General features: G+C 46.2%; 1 protein-coding gene across 1 annotated transcript in view; it reads left to right on the top strand.

The window, feature by feature from the left end:
- The first annotated feature begins 2,510 nt into the window (after positions 1-2,510).
- Positions 2,511-24,402, top strand: part of Rgs9 (regulator of G protein signaling 9) — a 64,102-nt gene continuing 42,210 nt past the window's right edge. Inside the window, exons 1-2 of the mRNA XM_036195324.1 lie at positions 2,511-2,746; positions 17,765-17,861. Coding sequence (XP_036051217.1) covers positions 2,690-2,746; positions 17,765-17,861 — 154 coding nt within the window. The 5' untranslated portion in view covers positions 2,511-2,689. The remainder of the gene's footprint in view (positions 2,747-17,764; positions 17,862-24,402) is intronic.

The raw sequence follows: 24,402 nt of genomic DNA, 5'->3' as shown, positions 1-24,402 counted from the left end.
GTCTTCCACCCAGACCAGAGAAAAGGTCTTGCCAAAGCCCTGTTGGGTTGTCTGGTTTCCGACATGTCTATATTGCATTTTGAACTGGTTTTATGCAATTATCTTTTCCTCCATGAAACTGTAAGCTCCTCAAGACAGAAATGGGATCATAGTCTGCTTTGGATGCCAGACTTTTCAGCATAATGCATGGCATACAATGTAATTGTTGTTTAAATAGGTTAACGGCATCAATTTCTTTTCCAGGACATTACCTAAACCTTTACTATCAAATTACATATTGGAGCATTTCTATTGCAAGGAGCAGGGACTCAGCCGTGTGGGAGATTCATAAAGACACTCTTGCCCTTGGGAAGGCTCTGTCCCAGCTTCGCCCCAACGGACTCCTCACATGCCTGACAGCCCCTCTGCTGCTCCCTGCTGCACGGTTCGTTGGCTTCTCTGTGCTTGGTGGCTTCCTCTGCTCATCTTTCACTTCTGCCTCTTCTCAGTTCATCTTGCAGCTCACCTCAGATCCCTGTCTCCATTTCATCTGGCTCTGGATGACATTTGGAAAGGTAATAATCTAACAAGCTCAATTTAGCTTTTCGAAAGCACGTCACAGGCTGGGGCGTGGCCTCTGGCACAACTTCCGGGCCGCTCTGGTCTAAAGAGCTAAGGAAGTTACTCTAAAATGTGATTGCTTGAGAGGGAAGGCTGACAGAAGAGATGGCAGGGCCAGTAGCAGGCTTTCTGAGACCTCTCCTATTCGAGAACTGAGCACAGGTCCTTGCATTTTTGCCCTTCTTTATTCCTGAACACCTTAAGTCCCCAATCGGTCACCCCAGGAAGTCCCTTCTGTTTTCTCTACTCAGAAGTGGTAGAGTGAGGAGTGTGCTGGGAGGAACCTTGGGCTTTGTTTGCTTATGTGTGTTCCGTGTAACACTAACCCCAGAAGCTGTTCCGTGAAGAGAAGGCAAGATATTCCAGCTCTTTCCTGGGGTCCTAGCTCACACAAGGAATACACTTCTTGGAGGTCTGGTTCAATTGGCAGGTGCTCTGGTCCTCTGCACCAACCAACCCCCGGAGAGCTCAGGTCCTCTCTGTTGAAGGTTATGATGCAGGGGCTTCTGAAAGGGCTCCCAAGGCAACCAAGCATGAGCCCTTTGGCATTGCCTGCAAACTTGAGTCGCTGTTATGCCAATGTGTATGTGAGCATGTTTCCCGAGCATGTCTGTAGCTTTCAACAGATTCTTACAAATGAATATGGCCTGGAAGAAAAGAAAAATAACGGATAAGGGCTTATATGCTAAAGGCAGTTGACTGAGCCCCACTAGGGCAAACCCCTTGGTTCTCTTCCAACTTAAACATGTTACCTGCTGCACTGGATGTCCATCCTGCTTGTGTAGACAGGGAAAAGTGGTTGATATGACTAAGGTCTTGATGACTGACCAGGGGCTTCATCCTTTCGTTTTTCTAGGTATGTGTCAGTATAGGCCCATCAGTTGGTGGCAGTCTCTCCAGACAGGGTGACCCTGGGGGAGGCTGTGAATGTGTGGAGTGAGTGGATACTCTGGGACTGCAATGGGTGGTGGTGTTTGGGCCCAAAGCTGAGAGGCTGTGGTGTTTGGCTATGAGGACAAAGACTCGCCTCTTAGTTCAGTTGGTGCTGGCCCGGCTCCCGTGAGTGGACACTCTGGAGGCCGCTGCTCTGCTTCATCTGTTCAGTTTTTAGGTTCATTTAAAAGTGCTCGGAGCCGGGTGGTGGTGGCACACGCCTTTAATCCCAGCACTCGGGAGGCAGAGCCAGGCGGATCTCTGTGAGTTCGAGGCCAGCCTGGACTACAGAGTGAGTTCCAGGAAAGGCCCAAAGCTACGCAGAGAATCCCTGTCTCGAAAAACCAAAAAAAAAAAAAAAAAAAAAAAAAAAAGTGCTCTTAAGGGTCTGTTATGGACAACAAATGCAAGCAGCAGGAATGGGAAATAAAATATGATTTTCCCAAGGATACACAGCTAAAGAGTGTATCAGCCTTTGCCTCACTCTTCTCTCCTTGTGACCGACGTCTTACCAATTAGTCGATTTATTGGGTCAATAAATAAAAGTCAACATCTAATTTTTTTTATTAAATACTTATTTAAGTACAATCACTCATTCATCTGTGAAAAGCTTGGCGGACACTTATAATGGACATCACGAACCTGTTTAAAATGTTTACTTCTCCCGTAAAGAAATGGTTAGCGCTAAACTTATCCGAAGATGCCCAACTCTTGTGCAGGCTGGCCCGGGAAAGCCCCGTTTCCGCTGTGCTTTGTTAATCAGTACAAACTCCTCCTAGGTTAGCAAGGCTTATCACACACCTTGGGACAGATGCACTAGCTTCAGCATCCCTCATGGTCCCTTCCTACCTGATGCTCGGTCCAGGTGGGGCGGGACGCCGCCCCCTGGTGGCAAGCCGGAGCCCGCGCAGTGCATGCTAATGAGCGCGTGGCGCTGCTCGCTGATTGGTTGGCGCGAATTCCAGCTGCTTTGCATGTCGGCGGGTGCGAGGGAGAGTCGAGGGGCGGCGGGCGGCATCCTGGGCCCTGCGCGCTCCGCTCTCTGCGCCTCCCGGTCCACGCCCAGGCTGGGGCGGATCAGGCTGGCCAGTGAACTTGGGGGTTCCCCTCTTCGCTCCTGTTCGTGTTGTGGTCGTGAATTCATCCAGGGTCCAGAATGACGATCCGACACCAAGGCCAGCAGTACAGGCCGAGGATGGCTTTTCTCCAAAAGGTACCCCGGGTGTCCCCACTGGGTCCCTGGCAAGTGGGCGGGGACCCAGTAGGTGGAGTGTCCAAGGGAAGATTGGGTAGGGGCAGAGGGCGTCCCTGTAGGTCGGTCCACGCTGCTGCTCAGTTGTAGTAAATGACTTCTTTGCTGTACGTGTTGCATTTAAAAACTATAATGATTTTCGCGTAAACTGTTTATAGTAGAGAATTTGAAGGCAGCTGTGATGGTCGGCCAGAGGCCGAAAACAACCTGTTACTCACAGAGGAGGATGCTTGAGGCTGCGCGGGGATTTGAGACAGCTGATATTGTTACAAGCTGTCAGCTATTAAATGAACATTTTGACCATTTTTTTTCCCAATACCAAACGGCAGGACTCTCCCCCTCCCCCGTCCCCCCCCCCCCCCGTTCCGTGTGTGTGTGTGTGTGTGTGTGTGTGTGTGTGTGTGTGTGTGTAAAGGACCAAGAAAATGTGATCTGAGGGATTGAGAGCCCCCACTTTTGAGAATGACAATCTGTGTATTTTCTGTACAATCTGAACCTTTTCCATTCAGTGGCAAATGGCCAGCACAGGGTGTCCATCCACAATGGAAATGTGGGAGGAGGAATGTACCTGTGGGGTGATGTATCTGGAGACAAAGTGGTTCATTCTGTTCTGGGCTTTTGAGTTAGAAAGCGTGGGAAGAGTCATGCACAGGATTAGGTCTCAGGTCACTTGTCTGTCCTACCTCTGGCTCATGCCACTTTTCACGGTGCAGTGTTCATTTTAGGATTATCCTGTTGAGTAGAATTAGCCCGATGCTTTGTGACAAGCTGGGCCCTGCCTTGAGCCCCTCGGACTTAGCAGCAGGGTGCAGTTGGTGACTAACTGTGCTAATCTACAAGATGGTAAAAGCCGGACAGTCCTGGGCACATCAGGACATTCATCATACCCAGCCATCTTCGAGAAGCCAGGTAGAAGAGGTGTGAGGGTCATGCCGAGAACGGAAGAGAATATTGTCTCACTCAGAAAATTAAACAATCAGCTCCTAGTTCTTAAAAAGACAAGGAACTGCCCGAGTCTGGTGTTTGAAAGTGAAACATCACCTTCAGATTGTGTCCTGGGACTGTTTTCTACCATGCAGGGCGGCCCTGGCTTGGAGTCTTACAGTACCTGTCTGCAGTGCCTATGTGCTTATTAAATCCCAAGCACCCTTCCCCTTGGCTTTCTGAGTGGTGTCTTGCTCTCCAGCCTCCTTCCCCCCAATCCCAGCATATCTTACCTCCACTCAGCCTTCCTCACCCCTCCCCAGATCCCTCCCCTCCTTCACAGCCTTTCCCCCAGGCCTCCTTCCCTCCGTTTCACCTCCCCTTTACCTCCACTCTCCCCCACCCAAGCCCGTTCTCCCACACAGCCTCTGCTCTCACCCTACTTCATGTACCTTGTTGCCTCTCCTCTCCTCCGTGACATGCTTCATACACACTGGTTTTCTTCCTCAAACTGAGCGACTGAGTTCACACCATCCTCCCCTCCCTATTGGCTTCCCAGGCTCACGGGTACTGTCCACTCCTTGCAGCCTGGCTGCTCAGGGTCCTGATTCCACTATCCCCCTGTCTCTCCCTATCACCCAACTCCCACTCCTGCACTCCCAGATAAGAGCAAAGCAGCTCAGGCACTTGGAGCTGACTCTCATGAATGTTCTCATTTCTGTAGGAACCCCATACCCCTCCAGGCATCCTTGGGAACATCCCTCTCCCCCTCTGCCAAACTCCTACTGCTCTGTGAAGCAGGCTCTTCTAACTCCATGGGGGAGTAACTTCTCTCTCTGGGTCTACAGACTCTGTCCTCCTCGCCTACAATATTGCTTCCCTGTGTGCCTCGTGCTGGCAAGGATCCTGTGTGTATCTTGTCTGTGTTCACTAGGGTCGTGGGTTGGATGACAGAGCCCCTTAGGTCAGTGGACAGAACAGAGCTCTACAGAACCTTAGGAACCTTTGGTGGGAGACCCCCAGCAATTATCCACCTGAGCTAGACAATCAGACTTTCAGAGAAGGGCCCGGGCCAGCAGAATGTGGACCTAGGTGCAGGCACCATTCCCCACTCATTCACTGTGTGTTATGATGTGTGCTGTGTCCAAGGTGGGCAAGGCTTTCCATGAATTGTCTTGTTTATTTTGTCAGACAGTGGCCATTATCCTGTATAGAGAAAGATACTGAGGCTCAGAAAGGTTAAGAGACTTGCTAGGCATACAACCACAAATGGAACTTGGAAACAATATAGGAGTGGCCCTGTCTGTGCAAGTGTGATCCAGTGGTCAGAGTTTTCCTATGGTGTAGGACTGGTGAGGGGGTTGTGAGAAGGCCTGTGTGCTTTGGGGACACAGAGCTGAGGATAAATGGGAGAGCCTAGGCAGAGAAAGAAAGAAAGAGAGAGAGAGAGACAGAGAGAGAGAGACAGAGAGAGACACAGAGAGAGAGAGACAGAGACAGACAGACAGAGAGACAGACAGACAGACTGCAGGTACAGAGAACAATATGTCTCTAAGGTGTGGAAGCACAAAGACACAGGAAATCTGTTGAGTTTGAGGATATGTTGTCCTATAGTAGATGTATTCTAAAGCACAGGAGAGGGCAGAGAGGTAGATGGAGGCAGAGGAGACAATAATGAGCCCTTAGAATGCCTTGAAGGCAGTTTGACCTCCTACCTGGAACCATTGCAAAGATGGGAACAGACAAGTGACATGGCTGATGTAAATTAAGATGACCACGGGTGAGCCAGATGAGTAATGAGCCATCTTCATTTCCCCCGAGTTAAGTGAGCCAATTTAAGGGTCTCCATATACCCTCATAACTCCAGACACCCTGGAAATGGGGGCTCTTTCCAAAGGCAGGGAGAATGATGCTGTTCAGAGGGACCTTTCCTCCTGTGAGCCAAAGGGTTTCTATCACACATCTCCACCTCAAGCTCAGTGAAGTGTCTGATAATGCCCTTTAGCCCGGTTGCTACTCATCTGGGATATCAGGGCTTGTTCAAGATGTGTTAAGGCCTGGGTATGTGGCTCAGTTAATAGCATGTTTGTGTAGTATTCATGAAGCACTGAATTCACTCCTCAGCACCACATACACTCGTTACAGTGGGGCATGCGTGTAATCCCAGTGCTTGGAAGGCGGAGGCAGGAGGATCGGAAGCTCAAAGCCAGCCTTGGCTACTGTCTTAGTTAGGGCTACTATTGTGGTAAAACACCATGACCAAAAGCAGCTTAGAGAGGTAAGGGCTTGGTTTATATTACACTTCCAGGTAGCAGCTCATCACTGAGGGAAGTCAGGGCAGGAACCTGGAGATAAGAACTGAGGAAGAGGCCGCAGAGGAGTGCTGCTTACGGGCTTGCTCCCCAGTGCTTGCTCTGCCTGATGTCTTACAGCATCCAGGACCACCAGCTCAGGGGTGGCACTGCCCACAGTGAGCTGGGCCTTCCCACATTAATCCTTAACCACGAAAATGCCCTATAGACCGGCCTACAGGCCAATCCTGTTGAGACATTTTCTTTATTAAGATTTCTTCTTCCAAAATGACACTAGCTTGTGGCAGGTTGACGTAAAAACTAGCCAGCACAGCTACATAGTGAGTATGAAACTTTGGCTTAAAAAGACAAATGTGACAGAAAGATGGAGACCTCCCTGCCAGGCCTTTCATGCTGGCAACATGCGGTGGACTGAAGAGCAGAGATGAGGAGCTCTGGCCCCATGGACCCTTACTTTGGTTCTGGTCCATATACCTCATTGATGCCATAGTCGTACTCCTGGCCACTTTCACTTACCAGTGCCCTGGGGGTTTCTTGATGCCATGGGAAGGAGCCCTCTGCTAGGTGACTTGGCTTTTCTGTGTGGCTTCTGGCATCTTGCTTCTGCTTAGGTCGGCTTGAGAAGCAGAGGTAGTCAGGAGACCGAGGCAAAGGAAGGTATCACTCTCTCATACCATACTTTTTATTTGGTATACAAAATGAAGCAGTGCCAGGTGTCAGGTACACCAAGGAGCTCTGAGTCCAGTGGCAAAGTCATATCGGATAAACAAGGAGACACGTGGTACATGGTTGTGGCAGCCATTGCTGGAGGATTCACCAGTGCAGGAGAAGCAAGCTGTGCTTAGGATTGAGGGAGTAAGGTTTCACAAGGAGGCTTGTAACTGAGTTTGGAAACATTACTAATGTTTTTCCAAGAAAAGAGGAAGACGAGCCACATTTTAGGCTGATATAAAATACATGTAGGATATAGCCTGTCAATATGGGAGACGCCTTGAGGCTGGATCACCAGGCCCAGAGAGGGCCTGGGGTGAGTGTTGAGGTGGGTGGATAGGAAGGCTGGAGGTAAGAAAGGCTCACAGCTGGGGAGTCTCACAAGACGTGGTGAAGATCTGATACTTTCTGTGTTTAATGAGATGCTGTTTGATGTCTTTAAAACGAGAGATGAATACGATAGGTTAGTTTACATGCTACGGGGTGATTCTGATGAGAGAGCGTGAGTGCTTCTTGATACTGGCTGCATCTTAGAAAAACACTGATACCAAGCTCAGGTCTGATGTATCCCAGGCTGGTCTAAAAATTCCTATGCAGTGAAGAGTGACCTCAAACTTCTGATCCTCTTACCTCCATCTCCCAAGTGCTCATATTACAGACGTGTGTCATCATACCCAGTTTATGCAGTGCTGGAAATCAAACCCAGGGTTTTATGCACTGTAGGCAGGCACCCTACCAACTAAGCTACATCCCCAGCCAAGCATTAGTCTTTCTAGGTAGTTTGAACATACATTTGAAATAGTAATCCCCAGGGATACTGGGCAACAATTGGATATATTATATATCCAAGTTGGAATTTTACTAGCATGGACTACTAATTAATATTCTATCATACACTGGCCACATCCCCAACAAATAATGATCCCATTCAGAATGTTCATGGGACACTCTTTCTTTCTTTTTCCTTTCTTTTTTTGGAGTTAAGGATCGAACCTGGGGCCTTGTGCTTGCCAGGCAAGTGCTCTGCCACTGAGCTAAACCCCCAACCCCCATGGGACACTCTTTCTTAATTTAAGGGGCAGTATGGACACGGTGAGTGGATGCCTAATCTCGTTACTTAGGTGACTGACTTGGAGAACACATTGAAGGCCATGGACCACCTGAGGCAGAGACAACAGTTCAGAGTGGGTTGGAGGACTTTCCAATGGGACAGGATTTAGTGGCCAGGTATGAGGTGGGCAAGACACAAAAGCGAATCAGTAGAAGCTGGTCACTGTTGTCCTTAGCTGGGGTTGCCTGCAATGCCTTGATGATCTAAGAATTGGGTGGAGAGAGCAGATTTTGGGTCAAGACCACCATGTAGTGGCCAGGCACAGAGTGCTGGTATACGTCTTTAATCTATTGAGTTGAGCTGGCCGTGGATTAGTTGCAAGGTCACACGCTCCTCGGTTAGAAAAACAACCCTGTGGTTTTGGGTCACGTTCCCCATCTCAGTATAGGAAAACACTGATTATGACTGCCCCCTTGGGAGCCTTCTCCAGTGTGAAGGAAAATTCCAGCCCCTGAGATCTTCCACTGTGAGTGACAGCTCCTTAATTTGGGGAGCAGTGTGGGTGTGGTAGGTGGGATGTCAGAGCCTCAAAGCCATCGCTTCAGATCCCTTTCTGATGCCGTGAGTCCCTGGCTCACCCGCAGTCAGGTTTCAGCCTGGAATTTGTGCATCTAGGAGGCCAACTCGGGGTCAGCCAGGGTCCCAGGAGTGGCCTGGCTTTATGGCATTTCTGTGTTGCCTGGGAACGAGACCCAGCTGATTCTTTGTCTTGAGAGGACCTGGAAGCTTGTCTTCCTGGGAATAGAGTGGGGATGGCTGTGGCTGTCCTTTATCTCTGGAGGGATGTTGGGCAGTGTGAAAGTTTATAGCAGAAGCCCCATGTGGGTTGAGTGGTTTAAATAACAGAAACACACTTTCTCATAGTCCTTGAGATTAGAAACATGAGCAGGGATGGGTTCCTCTAAAGCTCTTTACCTTGACTTACAGATAGCTGTTCTCTGTCCTCATGTCCTCTTCTCAGCTGGGTTTAATAATCTTCTCATAAGGACACCAATTATACTGGAGCAGGATCTATGCAGTTGGCTTCATTTGGTCTTTGTGTGTGTGTGTGTGTGTGTGTGTGTGTGTGTGTGTGTGTGGTGTGGTGTGGTGTGTATGTGTGTGTTGTGATTGTTGGGGGTTGAATTCAAGGTTTTATGAAAGCTAGGTCATGCTTTACCACTGGCCCTTGGTTTGTTCTTTCCATTAAAAATATTCTTTTTATTACATTTTTTAGTTTATTTGTGAATGAACACCCTCACTTCACACATGTGTAGAAGCCGAAGGACAACTTTTGGGAGTTAGTTCTCTCCTCTCAGTGTGTGGCTCCCAGAGACTGAACTTGGCTTATAAGCCTTGGTTGCAAGCCTCCCCTTTACCCACTGACCCATGCTGTCATACCCAGCCCCTGGGTTATTAATACAGGATCTTGCTGTGTAACACAGCAAGCTGGTTCTAACTGCTTGACCCTCCTGCCTGTGCCTATCAAATGCTGGGGGGAATTGTGTGTGTGCCCCCCACACCTGGCTCTTACCACCTCTTTAAAGACCCCACTTGTCAAATCAGCTCTATTCAGAGATACTAAGGCTGAAGCCTTCAATATATGAGATTGGGGAACAGTCTTCAACTTATAACAGTCTCTCAGAGATGGCACCATGGGCGAAAAAATCCTGTCAGTTCTAAGTGACTGGGGAGACCCCTCAGAGGGATTTCTGAGGGGAAAAGTGAGAAAGATTGATTGGAATCGCAGTGTGCCAACTCCCTCACAATGTCCCCCGAGGCGAGTGTGATGCACCCCTCCCACGGGCTTCTCCTTTTTGTGAAGGTTGACACACCTGCTAGAAAGGAGTCTGACTCCCTCATTGTGGCTTCTAAAATAACTCCCATTATTCCTCCTCTGAATGTTATTTTCAAATTCTTAATAACTAGGGTTTTTTTTTTTTTTTTTAAATGCAAAGACAAGGAACCAAATCTGCAGACTTTCTACCGGGGACACTCTGGTTTCTAACTTTTAAGGCGGGATCTGACCTCTTCTCCAATATATGGACCTCCTTTGCATGAAACAACTTTGTCTCATCTAACCAAACGGCTTTGAGGGTGGGGAAGATAACTCAGTCGGGAAAATGCTCAGTTTGCAAGCATGAGGACCAGAGTTTGATACCCAGAGCCCACCTTTAAAAAAAAAAAAAAAAAGCTGTGTGTGGTGGCACACATTTGTGACCCAGTGTAGGGGAGGCATAGACAGGTAGACCCCCAGGACTCTGAACTCAATGAGTGAGAGACCTCAGAAATAAGGGTGTGCCTGAGGGACAACAGCCAAGATTGTCCATTAGCCTCCACACACGTGTACCTCTACACACTCAAACATACATATGTGCATGCATGTGTGCGCATACACACAACACACTTTAAGTGATTTTAGCCTTTCAGTAGGGCAACTGACATGAAGAAAAGGAATCTTGGGCTTTAACTTCAGAAAATCAGGTGCTTCTTGGAATACCCTAGGTATCTGAGACTCACAGCTAAGAACTCTTGGGAAGCCACATTAATATTAATATTGTACCAAATGTGATGACCCCTCCCACATTTCTACACCTTTCTATTTCTATGGCTTCCTTGTCCCTTCACCATCTTACTGGCTGCAGCTATCTCCCAGCCCCATCCACGATCTCTACTGGGGTCTCTGGTTCTCTTTGTCTCTCTGATACTTGACTCCATGGCCGACCTCTGGCCTGAGACATTGCCGAGGTCTTACCTCACTGAAAGCCAAACTGAAGCTCTGGGTGGATCTGAAATGTAGGGGTGTGTGTGTGTGTGTGTACGTGCATATGTGTTTGTGCCTGTGCACGTGTGTATGGAGACCAGAAGTCAGCCTTGGGTGTTGTTTCTCAGGACCCTTTCACCCAGGCAGGGTCTCTCACTAGGACCTGGGGCTCACTGGTTAGGATAGGCTGGTGATCTGGCTCTCCAGCTCTAGGGTTACATGAGTGGTGGAGTGGGGGTTGAGCTTGGGTCCTCACAGTTTTGTGGTTAGTACTTCATAGGCTGATCCATCTGCCCAGACCCTGAAATGCAATATCTGTTCCTGATGATACTGTGAGCTTGGAAAATGTCTTTGCAAACAGAAATGTGTAGTAAGGGGGGGGGGGGTCTCTGGAGCTGCTGAGTCTTGCCTTCAGGCTGAGCCTTGGCCTGTGTCTGGGAGCGGCCTTGGCCACACACCTGATCTCAGTCTATATCTTGCAATGGTGGCTTAGCTGCAAATGCTAATTTTGTAGCAAAGATGAAATACAATCTGCTGCCCCTCGGTGCCGAATGAGGACACATTCTTGAGAAGGTGGGAGCCCTCCAGCTTCAGAGCAATGTGGCTGAGTGGGAGGTAGCAGGTAGAACTTTCCAGTTCAGGGCTTCCCTGAATGATCTCTAACCTGCACTGCAGCTGGGTCAGTCTTTCTCTCTTTTATTTTTAATTTTATTTTATTGTGGTAAGACTTAACATGAGATCTAGCTTAAATTTCTAAATGTATAGTACACCATTATTATTAACAGCAGCAGCAACAACAACAAAACAATATCATACAGCATATTTCTAGGACTTACTCTTCTTAGCTGAAATTTTTTTTTTTTTTTTTCACGAGATACGGTTTCTCTGTGTAGCTTTGCGCCTTCCCTGGATCTTGCTTGGTAGACCAGGCTGGCCTCGAACTCACAAAGATCCGCCTGCCTCTGCCTCCCGAGTGCTGGGATTAAAGGTGTGTGCCACCACCGCCTGGCCTTAGCTGAAATTTTATACTTGTTAGTTAGCAAATCTCCATTCTTCTCCTCTTAGTGCCTGGCAACCAGCATTCTATAGCCTGATTTTGCATTCAAATGGTACTTTATATGAGTGACTTATCTACTTCTGTGTCTGACTTATTTCATTTACCAAAATGAATCATGTCCACATGGCTCATCCGAATCTTTGAATATTACAGACTTGTCTTCTGGCATGTATACATCTCGTATTATTGATTTCTTCACTTGTTGACAGATACTTACATTCTTTCCACATTTTGGCCATTGTGAATCATGATGGAGTAAACTTGGGGATGCAGATTTCTTCTCAAGGTCCTGATTTCAAGTCCTTTACGTGAATATCTGGGGTGGGCTGGCTGGATCACGCAGGAGGACATTAGAGTCAGCTTTTCAGTTTCATTGAGCATTGTCTATACCACTATCTGAAGCATGCGTGTGCACACAAGTTCAAGTGTTAGCCTCCCCACTTTGCTGTGTAAAGCCTCAGATCTCTTCCATGCCGTCACCCTGTTGGAGTGCAGCCCTGTCTTCATGACAAGGGACAATTCCACCTGCCCTCTGCTGAAGAGTTTGGGGGGTTATTTTAGTCACCTTCCTCTTCGTCTCTTAATACCACTAGCATTGTCCTTATTTTTTGGTTTATAATTCAATGTGCATTTTTGATCTCATAAATACTATAGTGTATCTTAATGCTTTCCATGTTTAATCACGTTTAATCGTTACAATATCCCCATGATGATGTAGATTGCAAGCTTTAGTTTATGGAGATTCAAACACATCAATAAAACGTTTAACTTCAGCTTCTTGTTTGTTTGTTTGTTTTGGATTCTGGATGTAAAACTAAGCGCTTCATGCATGCTAAGTGTGTGCTCTACCACTGAGCTATGCCTCCTGCCCCCCAAATTTAGCAACTTACATAAGGCTCCTTACTTCTGGATTGGAGCAGAGCTTTGGACTAAGCTCTCCTGGCATCCAGATTCTTCGCCTTTATGTTAGTTAACTCATTTTCATATAACCGTCTCTGTTACTTTATTTCTGAGGACTGGTGGTACATCTCTGCCATCTAGGGGGTATATCTTTCACCTTTTTGTACCTTCCCAGTGCTCAATAAATATCTGAATTTGTTTCAGTGGTAATGTTGGGATTTTGCCTCTGAGCATCTAAACATAGATCTAAACATAGGGCATGCATACTACTAATATAAATGAATATAAGCATGACAGCTTATGCTCCCAGCATCCTTGATGAAAACAATATAGAAATATGAAACCAAACACTCTAGAATCAGGAGCTTTTTGATGCCACAGTCAAAAATACACACACACACACACACACACACACACACACACACACACACAAAACACAGTCAACCAAACAAATAAACAAAATAAAAAACAAACACCACCACCACTAACAATAACAACAAAACAAAACCAAACCAAAACAAAATAAGAAAAATAAAAACTAGTTCATGTGAAAATTCCATAAAACTCCCTTTTGGCCACATATCAGAAGTAGTACACGCAACAAAAATGAATTTTATGTTTAGATGTAGTAGATTTCCATCTCTGAGATGTGCCATGTATGCAAATATCTCAGGTCTGAAATCCAAAACGCTTCTAGTATCAAGCATTTTGAATAAGGGATATCCACCCTATATGTCTTTCCTTATATAGAACATGTATCAAATGTATGTCTTGCTTTATAAAGCATTCTAATATAGTGGCTTAATTAGATACCATGCCATTATCAAACATATCAATCAATAAGGCACATATTGCCATCATCCCCATTTTAGAGAAGAGAAAGGAAATCCCGAGATTTTAATGGGCTGCCTCAAGTTCTTCAGTTAAGAGAGAAAGGAATCCCAGGAGGGGGATGAGAACTTGGGGTTCATTTTGCTTCTGACCACAAGCACCTTCAAGTTGCAAAAAGACTTGTTTGTCATAGCAGCTGCGCAGTGTTGGAGGTGCAGTTGGGTTAAGTCACAGGGAACCAATGGTGACAGAATCAAGTTTGTTAACTTGAGAAGAAGCAAGTGAACTGGGGAGCAGCTTGCTTTGGGCATTAGTGAGGACGTGCACAGGCTGGTCTTGAGTGTATGTCCAGGTGTGAGCAGCTCCCAGGCCTCAGGATGGAGCTGAGGACCAGGGACAGGCAGAGGGGGTCCTTTGTTCTTCCTACTGCTCACCTTGTGGAAGCCCTCCAGGGCTTGTGCTCACATGATCTTTTGGACGTGGTCTTTGTCGTATTGTTACAGCATTATCTCCTTATCGGTGGCTTCAATTTTTCTCTGTTGTTAACTTGGGATCAACCTCAGTCCAAATGTACTAAATGGGGACAGACAAAAGCTAGAGTGGGGGACAGGGGAGGAGAGAGAGGGGTCAGATGAGACAGGATATAGCTTGCAAGGAAATGTCTCCAAGGACTCTATCCTCCAACTCCTTCCCACCCCCTAAGTTTCCATCAACCCTAATAGTCTGTCAAATTATGAACTCATAGGTGGATTAACCCATTAGTTAGAATCCCCATGATCCTTTCTCAAAGCCACACTTCTTTTTTTTATTTATTAATTTTTTCATTCATTTTACATACTGGCCACAGTTTTTCCTTACCCTCTCTTCTCCCCTCCCCTTCCCCCACCTCCCATCTATCTCCCCCATCCACTCCTCTTCTGTTTCCATTCAGAAAGGGCTCCCCTGGGACAAAGCATGGCACATCAAGTTGAGGCAGGACCAAGATCCTCACTCTGCATCAAGGCTGGGCAAGGCAACCCGGCATGGGGAATAGGTTCCCAAACACCAGAAACAGGTCCTGATCCCACTGCTAGGTGCCCACAAACAGACCAAGCTACACAACTGTAACACACATGCAGGCTCCCTAGCTGTAGGTCTAGAGCCCTTGATCTCCCATGAGCTCAGGTCAGCTGTCTCTGTGGGTTCCCCTGTCATGATCTTGACCCACCTGGTTCATATAATCCCTCCTCCCTCTCTTCAACAGGACTGCCAGAGCTCAGCCCAGTGCTTGGCTGTGGATCTCTGCATCTGCTTCCATCAGATACTGGATGAAGGTTCTATGATGACAATTAGGGTAGTCACCAATCTGACTACAGGAGACGGCCAGTTCAGGCACCCTCTCCACTACTGCTAGGAGTCTTAGCTGAGGTCATCCTTGTGGATTCCTGGGAGTTTCCCTGGCACCAGGTTTCTCCCTAACTCCCAAATGGCCCTCCCATCAAGACATCTCTCACATTACTCTCCTCCCCCATCCTGCTCCTAACCTGATTTATCATGTTCCCATTCCCCCACACCCTCACCCCCAGCTCCCTACCCTTAGTTTACCCAGGAAATCTCTTCTGTTACCCCTTCCCAGGGAAATCCATGAGTCCCTCTTTGGGCCATCTTGTTACCCAGCTTCTCTGGGGGCTGTGGATTGTAGCATGGTTATCCTTTACTTTATAGCTAATATCCACCTAGGAGTGAGTACACACCATGTTTGTCTTTCTGGGTCTGGGTTACCTCACTCAGGACGATGTTTTTCTAGTTCCATACATTTGACTGCAATTTTCATGATGTCATTGTTTTTTTAATTTAAAAAATAAATTGTGTAAATGTACCACATTTTCTTTATCCATTCTTTGGTTGAGGGACATCTAGGTTGTTTCCAGGTTCTGGCTATTATGAATAATGCTACTATAAACATAGTTGAGCAAGTGTCCTTGTGATAGTATTGAGCATCCTTTGGGTATATGCCCAAGATTGGTATAGCTGGGTCTTGAGGTAGATTGATTCCCACTTTTCTGAGAAACCACCATACTGATTTCCAAAGTCAAAGCCCCACTTCTATACAGATTTGGTGACCAAGCCTCTAACACACATGTCTTTAGAGGGACTTTTCAGATCCAAACCAGATGCAAACCCTAATACTTCTTGTACATTATATATACATTAAGCTTTATCATTCCTATGTATCTTTATGACAAATTAATATACCCTGGATTTTGTACTATCTGTGGTTCTAATATCCACTAGGATCTTGGACTGTCTTCCCAGAGGATGGAGAGATGACTGCACAAGATGCTATTGTTCTCTGGTTTCCCAGCATTGCCCGGGCTACATCTGCTTGCTGAAACACCGATGGCCATATAGGAAGCACTCTGAGGGAGGGCCTGAGGTAGTCTCCTTGTCATTTAGGACTTCCTGAGGGAAATGAAGTTTGGAACCTTTAGTCAGTATCAACCACAAACACCAACAGAAACATCCAGATCGTTTCTTTTGAGCATATAAAACATTTTTGTTTTATTTTCATTTAGTTTTTTCAAGTGGAAATATTACTTTGCTGTTGTTGTTATATCTTTGTTTTTTTTTTTTTTTTTTTTTTTTTTGTTTTTTTTTTTTTTTTTTTTTTTTTTTTTGAGACAAAGTCTCACTGTGTAGTCCTGGCAGGCCTGGAGCTCAGGATGTAGACCAGACTGGTCTTGAACTTGAAGCAATCCTGCCCACCTCTCCCCTTCCAGGTGGTGGGGTTACGGTCACGTGGCACCATTTTTCTGTGGAAAATATTTATCGGATTTTTAAAAATTAAACAAGTTGTTTATTATTTGTGTGTGTGTGTGTGTGTGTGTGTGTGTGTGTGTGTGTGTGTGTGTGTGGTATTGGTGTGTGCGCCACAGTGCATACATGGAAGTCAGAAGACAACCCTGTGTGGTTAGTCCTCTTCCTCCACCTTGATGGGGTGGGTGTCTGAGGATCAAAGTTAGGTCTCCACACTTGAGCAGCAAATACCTGTACTTGCTAAGCCATTTTACTGGCTCCCTATTTTGGTTTTATTGATACACAGTCTCACCGTGTAGCCTCGGCTGGCCTGGAAGTTGCTGTGATCCTCCTGCCTCTCCCTCCCGAATGCTGGCGCTACAGTGGTGTGCTATTATGTCCAGCAGAAGATAAAAGTCTTTTAACAATGGGAAGCGAGTCTAAGCTAATCTTGTGATGTCTTCCTATGCTTTAAGCTTCCTTGGACTATTCGTGAATTTTCTTTGGCCTCAGCACTCTCTTGGACATTCATTACTTTTTAACTCGTCTCCCGACTCTTCCTTTTTCTGTACTTGGGGCCGTCATCTCCAGATAGTGTGAGTCTCTCTGGGGCCCTTTGTAAGCATGCCAAAGCAGAAGTGATGTGTCTGCTTTTATCTTTCCCCTCCCTGTTTCTCTCCTCTTAACCCCTCCTCTTCTCACCCTTCCTTCCTCTACTTCCCCTCAGGGCACTGGGGTTTGAACCCTGGACCTCCAGAATGCTAGGCAGGGCTCTAACCGGCCTCCAAGTGCTGAATTTCCAGATGCAAAGGGAGACACCTAAACCACATACTAAAGTCAATTGCTTTGCGTGTTAGAAGTTGAAGGCTATAGAAAAAGCAAGTGGGAGATCAGGAGACCTAAGGTGTAAACTTGTGGCTTTGAATAGGATGGTGAAGGCAGGCCTCCTGAAACATTAGAAGAACAATAGAAAAGGATCCTAGGAACCATTCTAGTTCATCAGCTCTTATGCTGGGACAGCTTGGGGGTGTGGTGGCAGGGGAGAAGCCTCATGATTTCTTCCCTGGACTGTTGCAGGAACTCTGAACGGATCATGGACCACCTCATCTTTTTCTACCTTTGAAAAACCTCTTTCTGCCTCCATGCTCTTGTCTTCATTATGGGCGCATTTCCAAAATGCTCCCCACAAACAGCTGTTGGGCCAAAACCTGACTCAGGAATGGCATATAATAGGGCCTGGCTGCCACCTGCCATTCCCACGTCAAATAGCACTTCCTGTCCCTCTGTTCTCTGTCGCCCAGAGTCACAGGGCATTGCCTCCCACCCATGCCTCCCTCTCTCTCTGTCCATCAGAATCTTTCTTGTGTGATCTTGAGCCCTGCACATTCCCTGGGTCAGAATCCAACCCTTTGTGGCCTTCTGGCTACAAAAGAGGCATCTGTTTACAGAGCATACGTGTAGTTCAGTTGTACTGTAGCTGCTAGGTGCCCATTTGGCTCCTGCACCAGGTTGGAAGCCCCTGGGTCCCCTTTGTGTCTTTGGATTCTGCTCGTGCTGTGAAAAGCTTCTGGAATGAGTTTCCCATTCGGTGGGCTCTTCCTGTTGTGTCTTGCAGATTGAAGCGCTGGTGAAGGATATGCAGAACCCGGAGACAGGAGTCAGAATGCAGAACCAGAGGGTCTTGGTCACCAGCGTCCCTCACGCCATGACAGGTGATGTGGCTTTGCGGCTTGGTTGTGACTCGGAACAAAACCCACAGGGGGATTGGCAAACTTGTGCACATGTGTGGTCCTGGTTGGTCCTGGTTGTTTGTTTGTTTTTGTCTAGAGTCAGCTAGAAAGAGGAAATTCAAGAAACCGCCTGTAGGCAAGTCTATAAGATATTTTCTTGTTAGGTGATTGACAGGGGCAGGCTCCGCCAGTGGAGGGGACAGTGTCACCCCTGGGTCCTGAGTTGTATTAGAAACCTGGCTGAGCAAGCTGTGAGGAGCAAGTCAGTAAGCAGCACCCCTCCGTGGCTTCTGCTTCAGTTCCTGCCTCCAGGTTCCTGTCTCGGCTTTGCTCAGTGGTCTATGACCTGAGATAAGAAACCAAATAAACGCTTTACTTCCTAAGCTGCTTTTGGTTACGGTGTTTTTATCACAGCAATAGAAACCTAAGACACCCGCCAAACTGACCACAGCCTGTGTTTATAAGTAAAGCTTTTTTTCTGTTTTATGTGAGCTACAGCTGCTTCCGTTCCAGCTGCAAAGGTGAAATCTATGGCTGTGCTCAGACGGCATTAGGTTTACAAAACTAAAATATTTACTGCTATTTGGCCAGGAAACCAAGGCTTTTGTCTCCCTTCACCCTTCTAATTCATACTCAGACCCTCTGAGCATTCCCATGAGAATGGAGCCCCTAGTTCCTCCTTGCATGAGGGCTTAAGGATACTCCAGAGCATTACTTGGAGAGAGTAGTGTATGTGAGGTGCTGGGTGTGAGCATAAGAATGCATTTTGCTTGCTCTGTTACCCATGCTCTGTGATGGGCTTTTGTAGTAGAGAAGATGTCATGAAGGCCTGTTGCCTGCAGAAGCTGGCTGCTTCTCTGAGCCAGGGGTTTGTGAGCCTGCACCCTTGACCCTACCCATGACCTGACTATTTCTCTGTCTCTCCTTCCCTCCCCTACTCTCTCTGCACATACATGTAGAGGGTCAGCCTTGGCTATTGTTCCTCAGGTGTTGTTGGAGAGCTTCTCTCCAGGTGCCACCAAGCCCTGTTAGTCCAACAACCCACTTGTAAAATAAACACACAGACATTTATATTATTTAAACTGCTTGGCCATTGGCTCAGGCCTACCATTGTCTAGCTCTTACTCTTATATTTAGCCCATTTCTGTTAATCTATACTTTGCCACATGGCTCATGGCTTACCAGTACCTTACATCTTTCTTGTCATAGCAGCGGCTGGCGGTGTCTCCCTGCCCCAGCCTTCACTTTCCAGAATTCTCCTTTTCCTTGTCACACCTACCCTATCCTTGCCTGGCTACTGGCCAATCAGCACTTTATTTATTTTAACCAATCAGATCAACACATTTGACATATAGAACATCCCACAGCACTTCCCCTTTTCTTTTTTTTTTTCAAAAAGCAAAGTTTTAACTTTTATGTAGTAAAATTTCAGATAACAAAACAATTTTCATTCAAGAATTATAATATTAAAGAAGATATCCTATCTATCTTATATTTGTGAGTCTAAGGTTTTATATCTAACTTATCTTTTATCATAACTGAGGAAATTATAACTATCCACATCAAAGACCTCAGAAGGATATAATATTACCTGAGAACCGGGAAAAGGATGCAAGCAACTTTCGGGAGTCTTGCAGGGTAGAGAGAGACAGCTGGCAGCCTGGACAGTCACCTAATGTTCCTTTGTAAAGTTGGGGTATTTGTCTTCAGCTCACAGGGCTAGAGTCTCTTGGTCATTTCTCTCAGAGTCCTGTAGAATGTCTGGCAGTTTCCTCTGCGAAGCAGGTACCTGAAGGACCATTTTGTCAAGCAAAGTTTAGTGGTCATCTTTCTATGGGTCCTGCATGTTCAGTTGATCAAGCAGTCCAGGCAAGAACAGTTTCTTGCCCAAATGGCTATTTTTACCAAGGTGAAGATAAGATATGAAGTGTCTTCAATGCCCATCCTCCTCTCTGAAGTAAATCGGTGTTGCCAGGAGCAGACATGTCTCACTGTCCAGAAAGTCTAAATTTTAAAAATGTTTTAAATGCCATATTCTGTAGGTCTTTGAAGTATTTGAAGATTACCTATCTATCTGAAATATCTCTATGTATATCTAGAAGACTTAACTAACATGGCTATGAGTGTGATTGTCATAGATGACTAATTATTAATCTATTTTTAATTATCCATTACAATTTTAAATGAGCTATACAAACACAATACCTTAAACAAGAGTAGAAATATACATAGTATAACAAAATTAACTTTAAGTTTGTATCAATAGACTAAAATCTATATCAATGTAAAACATTTTAAACAAGTTGTTGCTCTTTAGAAGTAAGTTCCTTAATCTAACCTTTCATCCTATTATATCTATATCATATCCCCTTTTCTTCTTTAGAAAGAGATCGCATTTATAATCAACCTGTTTTAAATAAAAATATTGTTTTTTTTTTCTGTCCCACACCAGAGGGCTCTTCTGATTTGGGACATAAAAATCTCTTAACCTTTTCTTTTAGCAATATGTCTGGGTTTAGAGAAGGAGTGAGCCAATTTCATCTCCAAAGCCAGCTTGATAATTTTGGGAAATTGGGTGTAGTTTTTCTTACTATTTCCTGCTGGAGGGGGTTGCTGTATCTTATGGGGACACAAAGAAATTTTAGGATTATGGAGTAGTCCATGAGGTTAAACCTCTGATCCAGTTGCCTTGAAACCATTCTGGATATTGGATCATCTGGGCCATGGTGTCATCGGAGACCTTTCAGGTGGTCTTGGCTGATCAAACCTGATGTATCTCAATCTGGAACAAATCCATAGCCTCTGGCTTTCTGTGGAAACAAAAGCAGAGACTCCTTTCCAAAGCAACATATCCTTATATCCAAATTTTGAAGTCAAGGTACCTTTAAAATTTACATATTTATTTAACTCAACAGCTTTTACAATCAAATATTTTTCTGTAGTTAAAAATCCCAAAGACAAGACAAACCAGATTCTCTGTGTAATATCCATCTTTGTAAGACTGAAACGCTGCTGTGGCTGTTGGCTCCACCCACCTCAGCTTCCCAACATGGCGGTGGTACAGTTTACCACCAGCTCTGGGTCTGGAGCCATGTGTACCATCAACTATCAGGAGCAGTTCTATCAAAGCAGTGCATAGCCCAGAAACCTTTTTTTTTTTAAACTAGCAAAGGCTAAATCTACCACACAGCAGAGTAAAGTGTTGCTTGTAGACTCCTCATTCCCACCACACTGCAGGTCAGACGCACACACCAGGAACCCGCCATAGTAGCTCAAACCAGCAGGCTGCCGCTAACTTGAGAGAGATAACTAGGAAGCTGTTTTTTAACTCCATTTTAGAAATTTTTTTTTTCAGGTTTTAGGTGGAAACTCTAGCCAACATGTAGGGTGCCATTTGTAGTTAGAGTTTTCCTGCATGGCCCACAGTCAGGACAAATCTGTCTTACCTGCCAGTCCCACATTCGCTCAGACCCAACCAAGTAAGCACACAGAGATTTACATTGTTTATAAACTGTATGGCCGTGGCAGGCTTCTTGCAATCTACTTCTTCTATCTTAAATCAACCCATTTCTATTAATCTATACTTTGCCACATGGCTCATGGCTTACCAGTACCTTACATCTTTCTTGTCATGGCAGCAGCTGGCAGTGTCTCCCTGCCCCAGCCTTCACTTTCCAGAATTCTCCTCTTCCTTGTCATGCCTACCCTATCCTTCCTGCCTGGCTACTGGCCAATAAGCACTTTATTTATTTTAACCAATCAGATCAACACATTTGACATACAGAACATCCTACAGTACTCAGGTGTCCTCCATCTTGTGAGACAGGGTCCCTAACTGGCCTTGAGCTTGCCTGTCCCCCCAACCTCCCTGCTACCACACTTGGCTTTAAAAACAAAACAACTTCCCTAAAATGGGTCTTGTGTAGATGGAATTCTAAATGGTTTTATTAAATAAGAAACAGAGCCAAATGCAGAGTTAAAAGCCCAAGAGGTCAGAGCAGTAGCAAAACCTCAACCTTACCAGTCACTGCGTCCTAACCCTGGGAGAGAGAGACCTTCTCCTAAAATATCACCATAGTCTTGGGAATCAAACTCAGGTCTTCCTGTTTGCGTGTGTGAAGCCCTTGAACAACTGAGCAGTCCCTAGCACCATGACTGTTTACTCTTCATATAAGGTGCCCTCATGTTGTAGAGATATGCTGTCTCCCATCACCCTTCTGATTGCTTTGAATGTGTCCTGTTCAAAACAAACAAACAAACAAACAAACAAACAAACAAACCAACCAAACAAACCAAACCAACCAACCAAACAACACACCATTAGGGTGGTCATATCTATCCTAATTTTCTTATGGGTGCTAACAGACATGGGGAGACAGAGCACTGGTGGATAAGACCTTACCACATTCATCAGGCATCTGCTGCCCCTGAGCTTCACAAGTTCATTCACGCCTGAGACGTTTCTCTCAGGTAGGGATCCCCGTTCATGTGTTACAGTGAGAAAACCAGGATGAGGGCAGTGTATTGTCAAGGGTTCCTCCAACACAGGTGACCGAAGACCCACTCTGGCTTGTTGGGGCAAACCCAGGAATTGATGGAGTACTTCAGGGCAGTTCAAGGACACATGGGAGGGTGAGACTCAGAGTGACCCTGGGCATCCAAAGGGTGGAGACCTAGGGGTAGGTTTTGGTTGGGCATCTCTGTTCTTCTCATTGTTTGAAGAGGCCACAGTCCTTGAAGGCAACCCTGTGGCTGTCAGTTCTGCCTTGAATTTGCTAATTCTGGACTAGAGGACCCTTCAGTGGGAGGTTCTTATCTTGCTCATTGGTAACCCCAGTGCTTGGAGTGGCTGTGTGTGTAAGGATGCCTAACAAAAGCTCACTAAATATGTGAATTAGTTCTGAGTTAGCTGTGCAAAGAGCCCTAGACATGAGTGGGGCACCTGGGGCTTAATCCCTCAAGTACCCTTCCTAGCCCTTCTCTCGTTTTCTCACTTAAAGTGTCAACAGAAAACCCTGTTTGAGAGGAAGGTGGCAGGGATAAAAGAGAGCATGGTGTTCAAGGGGCCAGCATGTGGCGGCTGATTCACAGTTTGTGAAAGTTGGAAGTTTCCTCCCCTGTGTCTGTCAACACCCAGGATAAAGTTAGGGGTAGGTATGACAACCCCTGTTTTATAGATGGGTCTATAGATACATAAAGGATTCTAAGAGGGCTATAGCTGTGGCTCAGTGGTTCAGCTCTTGCCTAACATGTGTGAGGTCCTAGGTTCAATCCCCAGTACTGAAACAAGGAAGAGATTGAGAACTAGTTCCCACAGCACTGAGCCCATTCGTGAGTGACCTCAAATTTGAGTCTGGCTTGGAGACTTATACTCCATCTTATCCCTTGCAGTGTGTATGAGTTTCCCTCCGTGAACATGGGCTACATGTGGTTTCTGGATTTGGGTGAGGCTGCCCTGTCTTCTCTTGAGTTCCCTCTCCTATAGAAACAGACCATGAGGAAGGAGCCCTCATCCTGCCAAGGCAGAGCCAATGACAGCAAATGTGCATCCAGCATCTTCTTCCATGACAGGAGCCAGGGCTTCCGGGAACAGTCGGCTGTGGAGCCAGCACGACCAGCCCGCCACGCTGCCAGCACAGTCCCTGTGGTGCAGATGCTAGGTGGCTCCATAAATTCATTTGGTCTATTTCGGGAAGCAGTTAAGCAGCTGAGAAAACCCTGGGCTCCTTAGTGGAGAGTGCTCATCAGTCTGATGTCTGCCTGAGGCGGTCTTTCAAGCTGCATGCCTTTAAAGAGAGGCATGGAGTAGAATGTTGGTTGACACACAGAGGCCTAGGATTTTAAGCAGGATTTCATATGAAGCAGGTTGCTTTGGAGCAGCCAGCTAGGGGTAGGTCAAAGTGAAGCGTCACAGGAGGTGAAGACGTTGGAAGCAGCAGGGTTGACATGTGAGTCCCCACAGAGACAATGGTTGGTTATCCACCGCAGCTGACAGAGTGCATAAGGAAGAGGTACAGGTTGTTCATACTTAACCACAACTGTGTCAGATAATTAGGTCCAGGGAGTACAAGTAGATCATAATAGACCTCTTTGGAAGGCTACAAAAGACATTTCCTTTTCCTACCTCCAAAGAGGAAAGTATCATTTATGACTGGCTAGCCACAAAGATGCTAATGTCAGGATCTTGAGCTCTGACCTTTGACATGCTTTGTGGGCCAGTTCCCATGTAGGTAGGACCAGACTCTCTACCTTTGGGAATCAGGCTGAGGATGTGGGGAATGTGATTATCAGCACTTACCAAGTAGTGTCTGAGTTGGGGGGTTGGTTCTGGGCATCTTGTTTTCTTTGGAGTTGCCCTGTTCTTCCAAAGGAAGCATCGGCTATGAGGCTAGAGGCCTCAGGCTGAGAATGAGCTCAGAACTCCCACCCGTTCTTTGGGAGCTCCAGACTTCTCTGGACTTATTTTGCCTCCATCCTTAGATAAACCTAAATACTCCAGGATGGGTAGCTGGGAGCATCATCT

The sequence above is a fragment of the Onychomys torridus genome, chromosome 8, assembly GCF_903995425.1.
Source record: "Onychomys torridus chromosome 8, mOncTor1.1, whole genome shotgun sequence".
Lineage (NCBI taxonomy): Eukaryota > Metazoa > Chordata > Mammalia > Rodentia > Cricetidae > Onychomys > Onychomys torridus.
This window is presented reverse-complemented; position numbering and strand designations above follow the sequence as displayed.